Here is a 20,334-nt window from a genome sequence, read left to right as displayed (position 1 = left end):
GGTAGTGTCTGGATCGGGTTTTATGGATGATGTTGCCCATGTGTGAGAATATTACGCCTGCTTGTCCTTGGAGAAATTTATGTACCCTTCCATCCATTCTTTATAAAAAGAAATAAGAAGAACTTGACATAAACCACGATCCCACAGCAGGAATGAGCAGGAAAATTTGGGCAAATGAGATGAGAGGAAAGACCCTCGCAAGCTCTATCCTAGATCAGGAGGCAACCAAATCAGAGTTGTCGCAAAACCAGGGCTTGCTCTTCCTGTTTCCCAAGCTTCAGCACCTTCAAGAATAGTAAGAGTCCCTTATTCCACAGTGACCATCTATTTCTATCCTGACGCTCAAAGGGTTAAGAGGTGAAAATGGGACAGAGGACAGTGGCCACACTTACGACTTCGGCAGCTTGGTCTTTTTTAGGTTCTCTTCAGCTTTCTCATCGGCCATGCCCACATGGCACCCCAGAGCCAGCAGCGTCCTAAGAGAGACACAGAGATATGAAAGTAGAGGCCATAGCATCGTGTGAGCAGTGTTCTTTGAAGGACCACAAGATCACACTAAGACATCAGAAATTGCTCTAGTAGATCAACTGTCTAATCCTAATCCACCTTGCCCAAATGATCTTATTCACACTGCATAGATACATCCCAGTTGCTAGATATAGATCCATGTCCTTACTCAGTATGACGTCAAGTCCAAACAAGCAACAAAAGTCCAACAAGACAATAAACCCACGGGTTCGAAACAACACAGAACGAAGTGGGAACGGACAATGGGCACTCTAGTGGAGATCACTGATGTAAACCAAACTTGTTTATTTCAATCAAGGACACATACATAAGCTGTGGACCCGACACAGCACTGTGCTTCGGCGTCTAAAAATGCCTGCATCAGGGGTCACTTTGGGGAAGAGGTCGGCCGTAGAGGCCAGCCTCCCCCCTGAAGGACGAAGCGCTGAGTGTGGTGGTTGGGAGTCAAGTAGCAGACTGCTCCTCTATGGCCGACCTCTTCCCCAAGGTGACCCTGATGCAGGCGTTTTTAGACGCCGAAACACAGTGCTGTGTCGGGTCCACAGCTTATGTATGTGTCCTTGATTGAAATAAAGAAGTTTGTTTTACATCAGTGATCTCCACTGGAGTGCCCATTGTCCGTTCCCCCTTCTTTCTGTGTTGCTTACTCAGTATGATCCATAACAATCAATCTGCTCCAGCCCAGCAGTTCTGTAGAGGGCATGAATTTGATTAGCAGTTCATGTCCTCCATTTCTTGAGTCAGCTGGGGCTATGAGCGATGCAGCCCCTAAGGCCGAGGGAGCCACAGTAATATTACAATGGCGACACCCAGTGGTCAGATTTAGCGTTCATCATTACATGGTTCTAGAAGGAACCCTTGTATGTTGCCACAAATCAAGGATTATTACTGTGACGAGTGGGCTGAGAAGTTATACAATAAGGAGGAAAGGTCCACGGAAAGTTGAAGACAAAGACTGGTGTCAGAGTCGAGCCCTAGTTCCAACTAAGTTGGAGGGCCCAAAAAAGCAGGAGAAATTTCTGAACTCAAACAACTCCATCTAACCATTAGTTTATTGGTTATTTTATCATTTTTACTGTGATGTGTAGTATTTGAATTAAAGTGTTGTTTTGGAGTTGGTTTGGTTATGCCCCACACTCTAGCGCAGGGGTGTCAAAGTCCCTCCTCGAGGGCCGCAATCCAGTCGGGTTTTCAGGATTTCCCCAATGAATATGCATGAGATCTATTTGCATGCACTGCTTTCATTGTATACTAATAGATCACATGCATATTCATTGGGGAAATCCTGAAAACCTGACTGGATTGTGGCCCTCGAGGAGGGACTTTGACACCCCTGCTCTAGCGGGTCCTTTTACTAAGGTGCGGTAGCCGATTTAGCGCGTGCGCTAACTTATATCCTATGGACGCGTTAGCATTTTAGCACACGCTTCATCGATTAGCGTGCACTAAAACGCTTAGCGCCTTTGTAAAAGAGGGGGTAGGTGTTCTGCAGGGCTGGCTGTGTAAGAAATTATATCTGAATTATTTGGGATAAGGATTTCATTCCCTTTTCCTCTCCTTCAGGCTCCCCCTCACGGGAGGCTCTTACTTCAGGGTCTCTCCAGACATGAGCAGATTGTAGTTCCTCTCGGTGTCAGGCAAACTGTGAAAGTCTAGCAGACATGGGTGCAGCATCTTGTTATCATCCCGAACCTGGGAAAGCAGAGAATCAGTGCAGTCAGATCCTCCTCCCCTCCAATCAAAGAGTCTGCGTTTGGTATATTCACAGGGCCGGATTTAGATGAAAAGAGGCCCTAGGCTATTCCACTTATGAGGCCCTTTCACCTCCCATTTTTAAGTTTGTAAATTACATGAGAGATAATAAAATACATCATTACTGTGATATATATCAATATGTTAAATGAAACATGTTGTTATTGGTACTAACCTTTATAAAAAAATGTGACACGGATAATAAATAAAAAAAAGTCGAGAACACTTATTTGGACATTTATTCTCAGCACCATATATAGTACTTGTAACAATAACTAATCAAATATAACACAAAACATTGCCCCTTCCTATGTCCATAGTGCCCCCAGTGCATCCTTCCTCACCTCACCCCCCCTCCGATGCCTCCCATCCCTCTTCCATTGAACACCCCCCCATGCCATCCTGCCTGCCTGCCTTCCATTAAACCCCCCACCCCACCTCCGATGCCAGCCTGCCTGCCTCCCATCCCCCTTCCACTGAATCCCCCCCCCCCCGATGCCAGCCTGGGCCGCCCTGTCGTGATGGATCCACGTTTTGCCTCTCTCCCCGCAGGGCTGGGCTTTGCCCAGCTGTTTCTGGACTGACATCTTTCCCTCCCCGATCCTCCTCCCAGGGCGAGAAAAAGAAAGGGAGAAGCCGAGTCGGCGCCCCGTTGCGGCCGGAGCCGGTTCCGATCCCGAAGCATAGAATTTCTCCTTATTTTCGGTTCAGTGTTTTAGTGTTCACTGTTTTTAGAATAGTGTAATTTTAATTTTGCTAACAATTTGAATGTAGGCCCCTCTTGATCTTGAGGCCCTAGGCTGAAGCCTAGTTAGTCTATAGGAAAATCCAGCCCTGTATATTAATGTGGCCTAAATAGTCTCATAGAGAAATATATATGTAGAAATGTCAGTGGACTGTAAGTCATATAGCATACGGTATAGAGTACTCCTCTGAAATTCACGGGGGTTAGGATCACAGAGTGACCGCGAATGTTGAAAAACCGCGAATATCGGAAGAGTACTGTAATCAGCACTTCCCCTCCTCCTCCTCTCTTGCTCCGGCCCCACCTGCTTTGTTTGGGTGTTTTCTGAAGGTCAGCACTCCCTGCCTTCATCCCCGGCCCGGGCTGCGCTGCTTACCTGGTTGTGGTCGCCTTAGTCGGCGGCGGTCTCCTTGTACCATGCTGAAGCGAGGAGCTCGCGTTGTGGGAGGGGGCACGTGGGCGCATGGCCAGGGAAGAACGCAGGTTGGGGAAAGGGAGGCTGGCTGTGCGGAGTGACAGAGAGCTTTTCTATTGGTAAGTCAGTGGCGTCTCCTTGTACTGTGCTGAAGTGAGGAGCTCACGTTGTGGGAGGGGGGCATATGGGCTTGCGGCCAAGGAAGAATACAGGTTGGAGAAGAGAACGCTGGCTGTGCGGAATTGGTAATAGGCAGCATAGTGAAAGAGAGCTTTTCCATTGGCCAGTCATTCGCAGTATTTTCTGACCGGATGAGGCGGACAGAAAATACCGCGAACCATGAATTCGCGGTGGTATACTGTAATAGGGACAGTGGTGTAGTAAGGGGGGGTGCAAGGGGGGCGCTCTGCCCTGGGCGCCATGTTGGCAGAGACACTGGCACCCCTCCTCCTTTCTGCCCCCCGCCTCTTCGCATTCCACCCCTCCATGCACACGCCCCCTTCCCCCATACCTCTAGTTGAAATTGTTGTTCACGGCCATCAACTACGTGCTCTTCGCGACCCCATCGGCTCTCCCGTTAACGTCACTTCCGGGTGCGGGGGAAGGCAAGGGGGGCGTGCAGGGCAGGCGGGATCGGGAGGGGGGTACAGAGACGAAGCTAGTGGAGGGGCACCACCACCCCGGGTGCTTCTCACCCTCGCTACGCCACTGAATATGCAATGTGGTAATGTAGCCCAGAAGTCCTGGACCATGAATCTTAGTATGCCATATGAAAACGAGGCCCAGATAAGCTGGTGCTGCTGTCAGAAAGGATCTAAGAGCATAATACACAGTAATTGAATGGTAGCTCCGACAAGGAAGCTTTTAAGGCAGCCATATCACTCCAGGTCATAAAATATAAGAGGATCCACTTCTGATTTGACAGGAAAGGCAGAGAACGCAAGCCTAGGCATGCAATGGGAATAAAATCCATGACCAGCTCAGTATAACCCTTATGACATGCATGATCTGGTCACCTTTCCTCAAGGAAGCTTCCAGAACCCTCAGCCCCAAAAGCAGCAATGGAGTGACTTGTCTCAGCTCCATATCTTTTCTCTAGCTGCTGGTTGGTAGAGCTCTGCCTGGTGCACACAGCACTTACCGGTCCATAGGTCCAGCCTTGCTCAATCCTAGTCAAAGCCCAGAGCTCATGGACATTTTCCGCTAACTTCTCCCGAATCCTCTCCAGGTGTGGGGGGAGCACAATCTAAAACGATAGAATCAGAGCGATGGTTTCCAAGTTTATTCATTACTAGTATTTTAGCCCGTTACATTAACAGGTGCTAGAATATATGTCTGTGTGTCTTTATTTCTGTCTCTCTCTCCCTCCCGCTGTCTGTCTCTCTCCCTGGCCCCCTTTGTCTGCCCCTGTGTCTTTCTTTTTTTCTTTCTATCTGTCTCTCTCCCTGTCTCCTATGCAGCAGCATTTCTCTCCCACCACTTCCCTGTGCAGCAGCCACAGCAGGATTCCCTCCTCTTCCATTTCCCTTCCCCCACACCACTTCCCTGTGCAGCAGCAGCGCTTCCCCTACCCCCCCACTTCCCTTCCCGCAGTCCCAACAAACCTTCCGATTCCAGCAGCGTCTGCAGCACTCTACACACTGCTGCTTCAATCGGAAGGTTTCAGGACCCGCAGACCTTGCCGGACCCGAAGCGAGCTCTGGGTTTGTTTGTTTTTTTACGCGGGCCCAGCCGGAGCAGAAGGAGAAGCCTAGGAGGCAGCAATTAAAGTCCATTCCGGCCCCCGCTGACATCGCCCTGGCTAGTTCACATCCTTCAGACTGCAAGAGCCGCCGTGTCCGACAGGCTCCGTGCCGCCGTGCGCATGCGCACTCCTACCTGCGGCTCCCTACATCTCACGGAAAACGGGAGCACGCAGGTGGGAGTGCGCATGCACGCTTAGGGCTTTATTATATTAGATTTGATATACCGACCATCAAAAAGTATCTGGTCGGTTTACAATACTATAAATAACATATTAAAATAAGGGTACAGTTCTAAAAGAATGGGGGCATTACTTAATTAAGACATGAATGGAAGGTGAGGCACAGACAGACTTGATACAGGAGGAACTAGGGTTAGGGAAGTCAAAAATACATCGAAGTTCGGAGCAGGAGGCACTGAAAACACTCGCTGCTCCTCTCATGCACATCAAAGTGGAGGAGGAAATCTTTTTTCTAAAGGGTCCCACGGCGACAAGAGGGCATCCACTAAAACTTAAGGGAGGAAGATTTCATGGTGACACTAGGAAATACTTCTTCACTGAACGGGTGATTGATCGATGGAATGATCTTCCCCACCAGGTGGTCGAGGCCAGTAACATGATCGACTTCAAGAGTCGATGGGACAAACAGGTGGGAGTACTACGGAGTTATGCTCAATCGATAGATACTCCAGGGAAGAAGGGTCCTTAAGCAGGCAGACTAGTTGGAGGGAGGGTTCTCGAGTGGGCAGACTTGTTGGGCCATCGGCCCTTTTCTGCCATCATATTCTATGTTTCTATGACAACACTGGGCCCTAGGCCCCTCCCCGGCACACCACGTGAAGCATGGGGAGGGGCCCATGGCTCCAACCAGCCCAGATGCCTCGGGAGGGGCCCGAGGTGTCCGAGCCAACCAGGGACCTCTACAGGAAAGAGCCCAAGGAAGTCCCCGATTGACCAAAACAAATGCCACAATGTGAAGCACGTGGAGAGGCCCAAGGCTCCAACGGGCCCAGACACCTCAGGAGGGGCCCGAGGTGTCCTAGCCAACCAGGGACCTCTCCAGGAAGGAGCCAAAGGAAGTCCCCGATTGGCCAAAACAAATGGACAATCAGGGACTTCCCCAGCCCCCCCCCCCCAGAAGTCCCCGACCGGCCCAGACGCCCCAGGTCCCACCCACACGAGGGGCCCACGGTGTCCGAATTATATTGTGTGGGGAAGAGGGGTATTATACAGACAGACAATCGCCAATGGCCTCAGAAAGAGCGAACAGGATTGGGGAGTTGTATACCGCCTTTTTGTAGTTTTACAACTACACTCAAAGCGGTTTATATACAGGTACTTCAAGCATTTTCCCTGTCTGTTCCAGAGGGCTCACGATCTATCTAATGTACTTGGGGCAACGGGGGGTTAAGTGACTTGCCCAGGGTCACAAGGAGCAATGCAGGATTTGAACCCACAACCTCAGGGTGCTGAGACTGTAGCTCTAACCACTGTGCTACACTCGCCTCCAATGAGCCAAGTATAGAACAGTGAAGCCATTGTGACATCACTGATGAGGTTGGCTCTTATTGGTGGAATGAGGCATTATGACATCAGGGAAAGGGATTAGGACTTGAATACCACCTTTATGTAGTTTTACAACCACACTTAAAGCGGTTTACATACAAGTACTTCAAAGCAAATTTCAAGTTTATTAAAGGCTCGATATACCTCACATCAATTGTCTGTGCGGTTTACAATTAAAAAGGTAAAAAAATAAATAAAAATTACGCACAAATAAATAAATAACATTGAGAAAGACACAGTAGTCCTTTTACTAAGGTGCGGTAGCCGATTTAGCGCACGCTAAATGCTAATGCCCGCGAACGCGTCCATAGGATATAATGGACGCATTCGCACGCGCTAAAACGGCTAGCGCATCTCAGTAAAAGGACCCCATAATGATAATTTTGTAGGACAAAAGTGAAAAGGGGGGGGAAGGAAGAACTCCATTTTCGTGATAAGAAAGAAAACAATAACAAAGTAAAACAACATGAGGGAAAAAAGAAAGGCTAAAAAAATAATTTAAATAATAATTTTAAAAACCTATATTAACATATCATACACTTCCTTAAATAAAAAGGCTTTTTAAAAAGGCTATGAATTTGGCTAGTGAAGGAATGTAAGGGACAAGTAATTTGTCTATAAATGCTGGTGTGTGATCCTGCCTAGCTTTGAACGTCAAAAGCGATATTTTAAATATCTGTGATGAAGACCTCTGGCCCCCACCAGTCCAAGCTTTATGCTTACACCCCAGTGTGCTGTCCCCTCTGCTCTCACCTGCACGGTGTCCACAGGGTAGGGCGTGAAAGAGGTGTGCGTGAGGGATTTGGATGGCCCCAGCAGGTTACGGATCTCTTGGAAATCATGTTTATACTCTTTGATGGGCTCAACCCTCATCCTTTCCCGAGGCAACAGTGCTTCGTAGCAGGGGGTATATCCTGGAGGCGGCAGGAACTTGAATTCTCCATGGCGGCCCCCCAGGAGGAAGCGAACCCTATACAAGAGAAAAAAAAGGCGTAAGAGGCAAAACAAGACCACGGGCGTAACTCCAAAAGGTCTTAACGTCTATACCGAAATTTGCAAAGTTATAAATCTAGTTGATGATTGGGCCTATGGTATGAAACTGAAAACGAACAAGGACAAAACCAGATTCTTACTGTTAAATTCACCTACGATCACTAGTGATGATACACATTTGGTATTCCCTGAAACTGGAATCGAAATTGAGAATTTGGGGGATGATATTTGATAGGCATCTGAACATGGGAAGCTCGGGAACGAGTTTTATCTAGGAGAGTGTTTGTGACACTGAGAAAATTAAGACAAATTTGTCACTGCTTTGACAGAGAACATGTTTGGCTATTGGTTCAATCACCTGTATTGTCTCAGCTAGATTACTGTAACGTTTTTATGTAGGCTGCGTAGTAACTATACAAAAAATTACAGACCAGCCAGAATGTTGCTTATATTCTTAGCGACAAGATATGATAAGATGACGCCTTTATTTCTGACATCGCATTAGCTTCTTTGTACATTGGTTTTCTTGATCTTCCATGGAGAAATCCCAGACTATAAAATGAATTTAGTAAGAACATAAGAATTGCCATTCTGGGACAGACCAAAGGTCCATCAAGCCCAGTGTCCTGTTTCTAACAATGGCCAATCGAGGTCACAAGTACCTGGCAGAAACCCGAGTAGCAACATTCCAGAGCTGAGATTGTGATGTCATAATGCCTCATTCTACCAATGCCTAAGAGCCAACCTCATCAGTGATGTCACAATTTGCTTTCTATCCCATTGTCCCCCAAAGAGCTCAGAACGGCTTGATTATGACTTGATTATCCTACACTTGGCTCACATAAGAATAGAGCTGCCATACTGGGACAGACTGAAGGTCCATCAAGTCCAGCATCCTGTTTCCAACAGTGGCCAACCCAAGTCCCAAGTACCTAGCTAGATCCCAAGTAGCAAAACAGATTCTATGCTGCTTATCCTAGGAATAAACAGTGGCCTATGAACGTCTCTTTTAGGAAATTAGCTAAGCTAACTGGAATTTGTTGCCAGAGAATGTGGTGAAATCAGATTTTAATTACACGTTGTGTGAAGAAATATTTTCTCTGGTTTCTTTTAAATATACTACTTCGTAGCTTCATCGCGTGCCCACCTAGTCCTAGTATTTTTTGAAAGAGAGAACAAGCGATTCACATCTACCCTTTCCACTCCACTCATTAATTTATAGAACTCTTATCATATTACCCCTGATCTGTCTCTTCTCCAATTTAGCCTCTCCTCATAGGGAACTACCACCTATACTTGATTAGCAATCACCTGAGATTAAGATTTCTGAATCCTAGATGTACAGTGCTCCCCCACGAATTCACGGTTGGCGGTTCGCAGTTCCAGTCATTCACGGTATTTTCCCACCACGAATGACCGGGCAGGAGAGGGCAGATGGAGAGGCAGGAGAGGGCAGCCAGAGCGCCGGCGAGTGAAGGAAATCACTCGCTGTATGCTCCGACCGCCTCTTCCTGTACTAAAATCGGGCCTTACCAATCGGGAGCTACATGTCAAAATATATTAGTGATGAATAAAGTATATTAGTGAATAAAATATATTAGTGATGAATAAATATTTATGTAATGTAATGTTTAAGGGCTCCTTTTACTAAGGTGCACTAGCGTTTATAGCGCGCGCACAAAAATAGCATGCGCTAGCTGAAAAATTGCCGCCTGCTTAAAAAGAGGCGGTAGCAGCTAGCGCGCGCTATTCTACGCATTAAGGCCCTAACGCACCTTAAAAGGAGCCCTAGATGGTTAAAATAATGGTGTTTACCAAAATTTCACCCAAATGCCATTCTGTATAACTTATGTAAGGAGCAAGCCTATAAAAAGATTAGGGGTCTGATATTTAGCCATCAGATGGTGAGCATTTTGCTTGCCACCAACGGCGTTATTTTTGGATTTTCAAAGCCAGGACCTATGCTAAAAAGTGGCCTCAGCGTGCAGAAAACCACGTGTTAAAAATAACATAGTAACATAATAGATGACAGCAGATAAAGACCCGAATGGTCCATCCAGTCTACCCAACTTGATTCAATTAAAATTTTAAAAATTTTTCCTTCTTAGCTATTTCTGGGCAAGAATCCAAAGCACTATCCGGTACTGTGCTTGGGTTCCAACTGCCAAAATCTCCGTCAAAACCTACTCCAGCCCATCTACACCCTCCCAGCCATTGAAGCCCTCTCCACCAGTCCATCCTCCCCCAAATGGCCACATACAGACCGTGCAAGTCTGCCCAGTACTGGCCTTAGTTCAATATTTAATATTATTTTCTGATTCTAGATCCTCTGTGTTTATCCCCTGCTTTTTTGAACTCCATCACCGTTTTCCTCTCCACCACCTCTCTCGGGAGCGCATTCCAGGCATCTACCACCCTCTCCGTAAAGTAGAATTTCCTAACATTGCTCTTGAATCTACCACTCCTCAACCTCAAATTATGTCCTCTGGTTTTATCATTTTCCTTTCTCTGGAAAAGATTTTGTTCTACGTTAATACCCTTCAAGTATTTGAACGTCTGAATCATATCTCCCCTGTCCCTCCTTTTCTCTAGGGTATACATATATTAAGGGCTTCCAGTCTCTCCTCATACGTCTTCTGGTGCAAGCCTCCTATCATTTTCGTCACCCTCCTTTGGACCGCTTCAAGTCTTCTTACGTCCTTCGCCAGATATGGTCTCCAAAACTGAACACAATACTCCAAGTGGGGCCTCACCAACGACCTGTACAGGGGCATCAACACCTTCTTTCTTCTACTGACTACGCCTCTCTTTATACAGCCTAGCATCCTTCTGGCAGCAGCCATCGCCTTGTCACGCTGTTTTTTCACCTTTAGATGTTCAGACACTATCACCCCCAAGGTCCCTCTCCCCGTTCGTGCATATCAGCTTCTCAGCTCCCAGCATATACGGTTCCTTCCGATTATTAATCCCCAAATGCATTACTCTGCATTTCTTTGCAATTAATTTTAGTTGCCAGGCATTAGACCATTCCTCTAACTTTTGCAGATCCTGTCTGGTCCCATCGCTTTGTCCACCTTCAGTTTTTCAAGTTGCTCATAAACACTCTCCTCTGTGAACGGTGCAGAATCTACTCTATTATTGTATATTTGCTTAATTCCTTCAATACAATGTTATAATTTGGAAATAAAAGAATGGGGGGGAAGGGAAGGGGGATGGAATAGATCATATGGAAATATATTTTGGAGGAATGATAGAAATATGTATGGAAATATCACAATTGTGAATCTACTTGTAATGAATATCTCTTTGTATTATATTATTGTATCCTGATTCTTTCAATAAAATGTTATAAATTAAAAACATTTAGGCTCATATTCTCTAAACAGCACCTAAGTTAAGTGAAAAAATGCTATGTAAAATACTACTTTTAAAAATTTCAAAGTGCTTACTGGCTAATGCTAGGTTAAGGGTGGGCAACTCCGGTCCTCAAGGGCCGAAATCCAGTTGAGTTTTCAGGATTTCCCCAATGAATATGCATGAGATGTATTTGCATGCACTGCTTTCAATGCATATTCATTGGGGAAATCCTGAAAACCCGACTGGATTCCGGCCCTCGAGGACCAGAGTTGCCCACCCCTGCGTTAGGTGCTGGTAATTGCTTCCGGAGGCACAATTGAAAACCTTGGCCTATATTTCTGGCACCTACCTTTGCCGGAGGCGCGATTTTCTAAATGGCCCCATCATGTGATTGACATATGATCAGCGACCGCCAACAACGGTGCCATTTAGAGAATCCGGCCCTTAGGGGTCCTTTTACAAAGCCATTCTAAATGGTAGGCTGTACTATTTTAAGTATGTGGGTTTCCCTTGTGCTGAGGCCATTTTTGAGCGTCGTTCTAAAATGGCTCCAAATATTTTTTATTCCCCATTAATGGCCATGTGCTAATTTAAGGGCTCCATCTCTAACTAATCAGCGTGTACTAACCAATTAGCATAGGTCATGCCTACACTCTGCCCCCAAATACGCCCTCCACACCAAAAAATGCAAAATATTTTTTTGTGTGTTGCTGACATCAGAACTCCTATGAGCGCTGGGACTCGACTATTCTAATTGCGAAAGACCAAGAGCTCTTTTTACTAAGGTATGCTAGCGTTTTTAGCGCATGCAGAAAATTACCGCGCACTATGCTTCTACAATTAAAGCCAGCTCAATGCTGGCATTAAGGTCTAGCGTGCGCGGCATTGTAGTGCGCGCTATTCCACGCGTTAAAGCCCTAACACGGCTTAGTAAAAGGAGCCCCATGTGTGCAGCCTAGGAATACTCTGTGATTGCAACCTGTCGTTTTCTGACCATATCTCTCAGGTGATGTCGTCCTCATTTTACTACCTGAGATAACTCCGAAAAATAAGGATCTACTTTTAAGAGTCTGACTTCGCCTACTACTCTTTCCCTTAGTACTCTCCCGCTTGGATTACTGCAATGCGCTATTCAACGGTCTCACGGAGAAGAATGGGGAAATGCTGGGGATCCCTTTTATTCTGGACCCCGTGTATAAAGGAAAATAAGAACCTATATGGAGCAAACTCCTACCAGGGGCCCTGTTACAGAACTACTGTCTCTGTCTGCTTCCCTGGGTGTAACTTTCCAGGTGTTTATCTGAACAGAAATATCTTCCCAGGTGTATTTCATCAGATATAACTTTCCAGTTATATTTCCCACCCCGGTATAATGTCCTGGTTGTATTATATAAGGCATTATCTTTCCAAGTAGCAGACTCACTTGATACCAGCAGAGAAGCTCACAACAGGGTAAAAGAGTCCATCAAGGTTAAAGTTTTCAAACATGCCCTGCACAGGGAAGCCATTAATGCGAAAGGAGATGCTAGGCACACTGAGATCCAGGCAGCAACTGATGACATCATCGGCTGCCAGCTGATGCTGATTGGGCGAGGCCACTGCTCGGGCTATGCGACCTGATCAAAGACAGACAGAAGAATCTCAGCGAGTCCTACAAAGAGACCAGGCACACAACTAAACTCAGACAAACCAAATTATGCATGTTAGGCATATGACACTCAGTTTGCATGTCAAGGTAAGATTATCAGACATCTGGGAAAACGCCTGGACAGTTTTTTCCAAAATGGGAGGATCTGTCTGGGTTTAGCCGGCTCTCCCAACTCCCCCACCTACCTCCTCCCTGGGTCCGGCCGCTGTAATTGAATCTTCGGGCAGCAGGCAGCAGCAATGAGGTAAGCCTGCTACCGCCAGCCTATCCTGGAAGCCACCTTTTTGCAAGTCCCAACTACATGGGAACAGGAAGTCGCTGCAGAGACGTGGCTTCTGGGCCAGACCAGCAGCAGTAGGCGCTCCTCACTGCTACTGCTGGTTGCCCAAAGATTTGATTACAGCAGCCAGCCTGAGGAAGAGGTAGGTGAGGGAGTCAGGAGCTAGAGAGCAGCATCAGAGAGGGGAGGGGGCTTGAGAAACAGCATGAAGAAAGGGAGGGGAGGGAGAATTGCTAGAAAGCATAGAGAGGGGCTTGAGAAACAGCATGAAGAAAGGAAAGAAGGATAGGTGCTGTTAAAACAGCATGAAGGGAGGGAGGGAGAAATAACATGGAGGGGACTAGAGAAACAGCATGGTTGGAGGGATGGCTAGAGAAGCATTACAGAAAGGAGATAGTGCTAAGAAACAGCATGGAGTAGAGCAGTGCTGGTTCGGAAGAGAGAGACTGAAACAGCAGGAGAGGAGGTTGGAGGGAGAGAGAGGAGCACCCATAGGGTAGAGGTTAGGTGTTGGAAGGGGGGTTGGAAAGAAAGAAAAAGAGAGAGAAGCACTCATGGGGAGGAAGGGAAAGAGAGAAGCATTAAAAGGGTACAGAGAATGGGAAGGGGGACCAAGGAAATGGGTGGGCTCTGGGTAGAGTTGTGGGTGGGGGTCTTCTTTTTTGTCTTCACACATATGGTAACCCTATGTCAAGGCCTCCTCCTCTTATGCATTTCAGCAGCTCCAGGAAGGGAGCCAAGATGGAAAGGAAATGCAGAACTTTTCAGTCTAGGTTGTGCTGGAGGTTGTGCCCAATCCATTCCATAACAAGAAGTATGCATTAGAGTGGGCAGAAACATAGCAAGCCTTCAGAGCAACCTAGTCTGAAAGGTCCATTCTTTCATTTCATCTTAACTCCCCTATGACAAGTTCTGGCTGCCAACCACAATGGTAAAGTAGGGGAACAGCTGAGGAATGGAAAAAAAGGGGAGATGTTAGACTATATTACGGAGAAAGGAGAGCAGAGAAATGCTGGATTGTGGCAGCAATGGGGGGAAGGAGAAGAGAGAGTGGAGAGAAGGGAGAAGCTGGGCCCACAAAGAGATTTCTGGACTTTGGTGTGTGTGTGTGGGGGGGGGGAAGAGATGGGGAGATGTTAGGCTACTTAGGAGAAGGTGATGAGACATGGAAAGATGCTGGATCAGTGGGGAGGACAAAATGTGTTGGACTATACAGGGAATGAGGGATTCTAGACTGCAGGAAGATGGAGAAAACAGAGAAGAGACATGCCGGACTGAGATGAAGAATTGAAGGGAGTGGAAAGAGGACAGGGAGATGCTGGGCCATGTGGCTGGAAGGAAGGGAGAGGAGAAGGGGAGACACTAGTTTGAGGGGGGGGAGAGGAGAGAAGCTAGATGGGGGCGAGAGTGAAAGAGGAGAGGCTAGACCTGAGGGAAGGAAGAGGGAGAGGGAGATGCTAGACTGAGGTGGAACAGTGAGATATAAGATACTAGGCTTGAGGAAGTGGTGGAAGAGAGAAACAGAAGATGCTTGTAAAGGAGTAAAACAGGCAGATCTTTCCAAATTTTACCCCAAATGCACCATAAGTAAAACCCCACTCAATGGAGCAGTACATCACACTCTTTGGATCACCCTCAAGTGTCTTTGCAAATTCAAGAGGGTAACAAAACATAAGAGAAAGGAAGGGAACAAAGGAAGTTGGAGTTAAAAGGGAACAGGAAGGGGGAAAAAAAGAAAAAGGTGTGAGGAAAGAAGAGAAGAGGAGAAAACATATAAGAGGCAAGAGATGAAATGAGGGGGGAAAAGGAGGGTAAGAGGGAAAGGTAATACAATAGGGAAGGAAAGATGGAAGGAGGGGAGGGAGAGTAATGGTGAGAAGGGAAACATGAAAAGATAGAAGAGAAAGATGGAGGGAAGAAGAGGGTGAGGAGTCATGATTACCTGACCACAGGTGCAGCCCATCAAATCCAAAGGAATAGAGATCATCCCCCACACCATTTGCCCCCCAGCCCTCTCCGCCCCCAGGGTAAGGGGTGTAACCCTCTGTCATGGCCCAGCCAACTCGTAAATGTGTAGCTTGAGCTGTCACAAAAGGTTCGACATGGTCCACGATCATTTCATAGTACCACTTCTTATATTGTGTGGATCCCTCACACGTGCCCAGAACAATGTTAGGACGCATGCTAGAGAGAGAGAGAGAGAGAGAAAAAGAGACTGCATAAGAGACTGCACTAGGAACACATCAATGTGCTGCAATACCACCCCAGTCACTTTAGATTTCCCCCCTTTCCTATTCCCCTGGTTTCCAACTGGTTTGTGAGGTAGAAGGAAGCATTTACATAATATCACTTCCTGGATAGTGGGAAAAGGAGAATGTGTGGCCCAGGGAGCCTTCGAGGCCCTGAGTGCATTCCGGCTTTGTAATACTTCTGCTTTTGGTTAAATAGTCAGTAAACAGATTTAGGGTTTTGTCGCTCCTAAGCGGAGCCACCAACCTTCTTCCTTGGAAGGTCAGACATGGCTTGGACAGGAGTCCATACTTGTCTCGGCAACCTTTTGTTACAAGCTCTACTGCACAATGAAAGCTACAGAGATGAAAGGAGGGCTGATGCCTCCAAAACTGCCCCCTGCCTCAGGGAGTCCTTTTCCCCTCAGTGGGAAAGTGATGGAACTTTGTGGCCCAGATCCACTGCAACTAACTGCAACCTTTAGAACCGTCTCACCTCCCCTCCCCCACACAATTTTGCTGCTCCGGGACAGCACTGTTGATCTATGTCTACCTCCTCCTCTGCCTAGCTTTCACCAGGAATTTGAACCCTGCAGAACAGGAAGGCCCATGAAACCATCGGGTCCTTCGTACTTCAGATGTAACCGAGGTTAGTCAATGCAGTTAAGAAGCACTGTTCTCTCTTTTACCAGTAGAAGGGTACTGATCAAGGTACGGGACATTCCCCAAAATATAAAGGTGCCTTGAGGAAGTTGTCCTGGTCCATCATCATTCAGCGATAACAGCATAAGATGAATAGCACAGAACAAGAGGTGCACCCAGGGCAGGGATTCTGTCCTACCTATAACGGGATTACATTTTGTCCCCTGCTAGTCATAGCCATATCCTAAATAGACTCCAATTGTATTCTGGTATACCTGTTTGACATCTAGCCCCGTCTGTGTACTGTAGTATTTCTGTTGGTGGGGGAGGGAGGGAAGGGGGGTGGGCAGAGTTCTTTCTGCGGGGTAGGGCTGTTGATCATGACTGTGGAGGACATAAGAGTCCAATCCTTACATCTCCTTATGAGTGGCATGAAGTGACATGGGTAGGGGTAGGCTAGATGCACTTCTCTTTACGAGAAGCTTGGAGCGATATGGGGACCAAAACTATGCCAGGGTACACCTGGCGGGGCCTCCGCGTGTGCGGATCGCCGGACTTGATGGACCTAGGGTCTGTTCCGGAGATGGCGCTTCTTATGTTCTTAATCTTCCGCGGTAGCTAGTTTCCATTGTAAACCTTATCTTACACTTTTGTTGTTCCTGCTGTTGTCATTGTTTAATAAAAAGATTTAAATATAACGGGATTAACTACGTATAATATGTAGAGTAACGTATGACCTAGATCAGAGCTACCCAATTCCGGTCCTTGAGGTCCACAAGCAGACCAGGCACTCAGGATAGCCACAATGAATAAGCATAGAGAGATTTGCATGCCCTGCCTCCTCAGTATGCAACGCTCTCTCTCATGCCTGTTCATTGTGGATATCCTGAAACCCTGGCCTGTCTTTGGACCTCAAGGACTGGAACTGTGTAGCCATGACCTAGATCCAATTACTTCCTCAAGGTGCTCATACTTCTGACAATCTTTGGGGAAGGTTTGAGGATAGGAGCTTTCCCTTGTACGCTAGCATCACCTCACTATGTGTAGGTAGGGGTGGGAGGGGTCATCTATGTTTATGTTTCAGTCATGAATCTACCCTGGTTCAGTGCAAAGACTCTGGACTATCAGCCTGGACTATCAGCCTCCACTGCCTGCCATGCCTAGAGCAGCTGAGAAGCAAAGAATCAGCTGCAGCCATCATCCCGGTGTTTCCCTCCCTTTCCCAGTACCTGCTAACATAATTGATCATCTGGGTTTGCAAGAGCAGGTCTCGCCTTGGCAGCAGGTTCTCTGTGATGAGGTTCTGATTGGATCGGACAGCAACACCATTGCAGACACAAAGAGAGCAGAGAACATCCAAAACCTGGAGCATTTTAGAAAGGGGAACAGGAAGGAGGAGACACAGTGATAGAGAGTGAGCAAGATAATCAAAGAAATGTTGATATTTAGAGTAGTTTAAGAGGACAGGAGAGATTCCTGCCTGCTAAACCATGCCAAATGGGCTGAAGCCAATATTCAGGAGCACTTAACTGGCTACTGTTGCTTAATATCAGTTCTGACCCACTAAACAACCCCCTCCCCCCAAAAAAAACAAACAAAAAACCCAACCCAATCAAACCCCACGGAACAATCCAGAAGCACAAATGAAAGTAGGGTGGATGAGATGACTCTTCGTCAGGGAATAAATAAAATGACTCTTGGCCAGAAAATAGGTCTTCCAAGAACTTTATTTAATTGCCAATCAACCCAAAATTGATCCACATTTCGGCAATATTCTGCCTTCATCGGGGATAAACGATTACATATTGTTTCTATTTACTTTTAATGCATGTATAGATGTTTCAAGTCTATTTTTATTATTGTTTTTTTAGACTCGCTATTGTTTACCCCTGATGAAGGCGTGACATTGCCGAAATGTGGATCCATATTGGATTCATTGGAAATTAAATAAAGTTCTTTGAAAACCCACTTTCTGGTCAAGAATCGTTTTGTTTATCCCCTGACGAAGAGCTGTTTAATCCACCCTACTTTCATTTGTGCTATCAGCTCTGACCACCATGGCACTCACTAGCTAATAAACCAAAAGCATAAGTGAGATGATGAAAGGGTACACGATGAAAGATGGAACCAAAAATCAATTAATTTCACCAGTATCTAGAGGTACACATAGAAAAAACCAACACGGCTATGTTTCGGCAATACCTATGCCTGTGTCAGGGGTCAATACTCCAGAGATGTGTAAGTGATGAGCAATCCTGGAGATGTATCACTAAATACAAAGCCAAATAGTCTAAAACTCCAAATGTGAAGCCTTAGGTGACAAATACAGGATATTAAGGTACATTAAACTCTCAAAACCAGCTGTACCGAGGTCAGCCGATTCAGAAACAAGGTGGTCCAGGGTAGAGCTGGGAATATGAAAGCACCAGTGATATCCAATGCCAGGACTTGCATTGCTAACCAGGCCTGTAGGACTGCATAAAAGGTGAGCCTAATTTTGCCCAGTTAGGTGTGCAAGGTACGATATTGATTGTCGACCTTACCCTGGTCTGTTCACCGTGCCTGGACCTTACCTTGTGATTTCGGCCATGTTTATCCAGCAACGAGATAATCGATTTAATGTGATTCTCTTTGATGATGTTCAGAACCTCTGGACTTTCAATCAGCACACAATACAGCACCTCCAGAATCCCTGGAAACAGAACCAAGAGGCAAGACTATCAGGTATAATATAGCATCTCCAAAATCACGTCAGAACAGAACACGGAAACAAGAATGTCCACCCCAATACAGAAGCTCCAGAATCCCTGCAAAGAGAATCCATATCTACCTGATTCAGCACCTCCAAAAGAACATTGAGCATAGCCCAGAACAAGAGCAACAATGACCCCAATACAACATTTTCAAAATTCCTATGAGCGTTAGAGTTGGTTACCGCCGCAGCTGGCACTAAAAATGCTAGCACGGTTTTGTAAAGGAGGGCCTAAATTTTTGTCTAGTTTTCAGAGACCAAAACCTCCTCTTTCAGGTCTGGACAGAACAGTGCTGTTCTAATATGCCTGTCCTAACGTACGGAGATTTTGGTCTCCGAAAACTAGTTAAAAATGTAATACCATCAGTTCAATTTTAAAAAGGTATCACCTATTCTTCAGAAAGCGATTTAAATTGTGGTCCCTGATAGAAAAAAAGTTGGACAAGACTTTGATGTTTGCCCATTTACTTTTTCTAATCACGTTGGTCCTAGTCTCTGGTTTCTGGTTTCCTTGTCTTCCTCTTAACTCTCTTGCCAAGATTTCCTGTCATTTAGTCATTTTTCACTCTTTTCTTCTCCTTTTTCACTCAGCTTTCTTCAATATAGTTTTCTGCCTCTGTTCAGATTTAATTCTTTCATACGATACAGTTTACAGTTCTCCCCCCCCTCTTTTTTTTTCTTCTTTTTTAACTATGTCTACCTACAGCTTGCCATCTCTTTCCCTTATTCCAGTTCCCCTATTTTACTTCCTCTTATTTCTGTCTCTCAATAACTCTGTCCTCTTTCTTTCCCCTAAATAGCATTTGACCCTCTCTCTTCCACTTCCATCAAGCGTCTGCTCCCTCCTCTCCATTCCCTTGCCATCCGGTGTCTGCCTCTCTCCACTTTCTCCCTCTTTTGTCCAGTGTCGTCCCCTCTCTTTCTCCCTTTCCATCCAGCATCTGCCCCTCCTCTCTGTTCCCCTTCCATCCAGTATCTGCCTTTTTCTCCACTTATTATTAAAATTTCTATCATATCTCCCCTCTCCCTTTCCTCTAAAGATCTCAAAAGGTTGCAGTGGGATTTGAACTGGGTGTCCCTGGTTCTTAGTCTATTACTCTAACCATTAGGCTACGCCTCCACTCAAGAAGGTCTGCAAATAAAACACAGAATACAGCTCTTCCACATTCCATGCAAGCAAAGTTACCAGAGAGAAGATCAATGACCAGATACGGCATTTACAGATTCTTGCACCCCCCACATCTGCTGCTACAACTAATCATTTCAATAATGCTACTAGATTTACACAGTACTTCACACAAATACACAAGAGACAGTCCCTGCTCTATAGAGCTTACAAGAAGCCCAAAAGGAAGCACAAGGGGCCTTCAAGTCCTGAGCAGTTAAACATCCATTTATTGAAGGACCCAACACAGTCCGTGTTATGTTTCAGTGTATCCGCCTGTGTCTGGGGTCATTCTATGTAATCCATATGAAGAACAATGGAAAGATAGCCGGACAGATAAAACCAAATATTGACTTTCTCAATAATTGGTATCCAAGGTATAGCAAGAGTGAAGTTATACCTGCGAATTCACAGCTAATGCAAAACTTCATTCTTGCTATACCTTGGATTAAATTCACTCTTGCTATATACCCTGGATACTGATTGATGAGAGAGTCAATATTTGGTGTTATCAGTTCG

General features: G+C 46.1%; 1 protein-coding gene across 12 annotated transcripts in view; it reads right to left on the bottom strand.

Moving 5' to 3' along the window:
* The window catches only part of RYR1 (ryanodine receptor 1), a 314,039-nt gene that overhangs the window by 238,629 nt on the left and 55,076 nt on the right, over positions 1-20,334 (bottom strand). For all 12 annotated transcript variants that reach the window (XM_033954047.1, XM_033954059.1, XM_033954057.1 and 9 more), the window contains 8 exons: positions 18,472-18,590; positions 17,128-17,261; positions 14,971-15,212; positions 12,524-12,716; positions 7,504-7,720; positions 4,582-4,686; positions 2,117-2,220; positions 393-476 (listed from right to left, as the gene is read on the bottom strand). In XM_033954047.1, the coding sequence (XP_033809938.1) occupies positions 393-476; positions 2,117-2,220; positions 4,582-4,686; positions 7,504-7,720; positions 12,524-12,716; positions 14,971-15,212; positions 17,128-17,261; positions 18,472-18,590 (1,198 nt within the window). The remainder of the gene's footprint in view (positions 1-392; positions 477-2,116; positions 2,221-4,581; positions 4,687-7,503; positions 7,721-12,523; positions 12,717-14,970; positions 15,213-17,127; positions 17,262-18,471; positions 18,591-20,334) is intronic.

This window comes from Geotrypetes seraphini, chromosome 8 (assembly GCF_902459505.1).
Source record: "Geotrypetes seraphini chromosome 8, aGeoSer1.1, whole genome shotgun sequence".
Lineage (NCBI taxonomy): Eukaryota > Metazoa > Chordata > Amphibia > Gymnophiona > Dermophiidae > Geotrypetes > Geotrypetes seraphini.
This window is presented reverse-complemented; position numbering and strand designations above follow the sequence as displayed.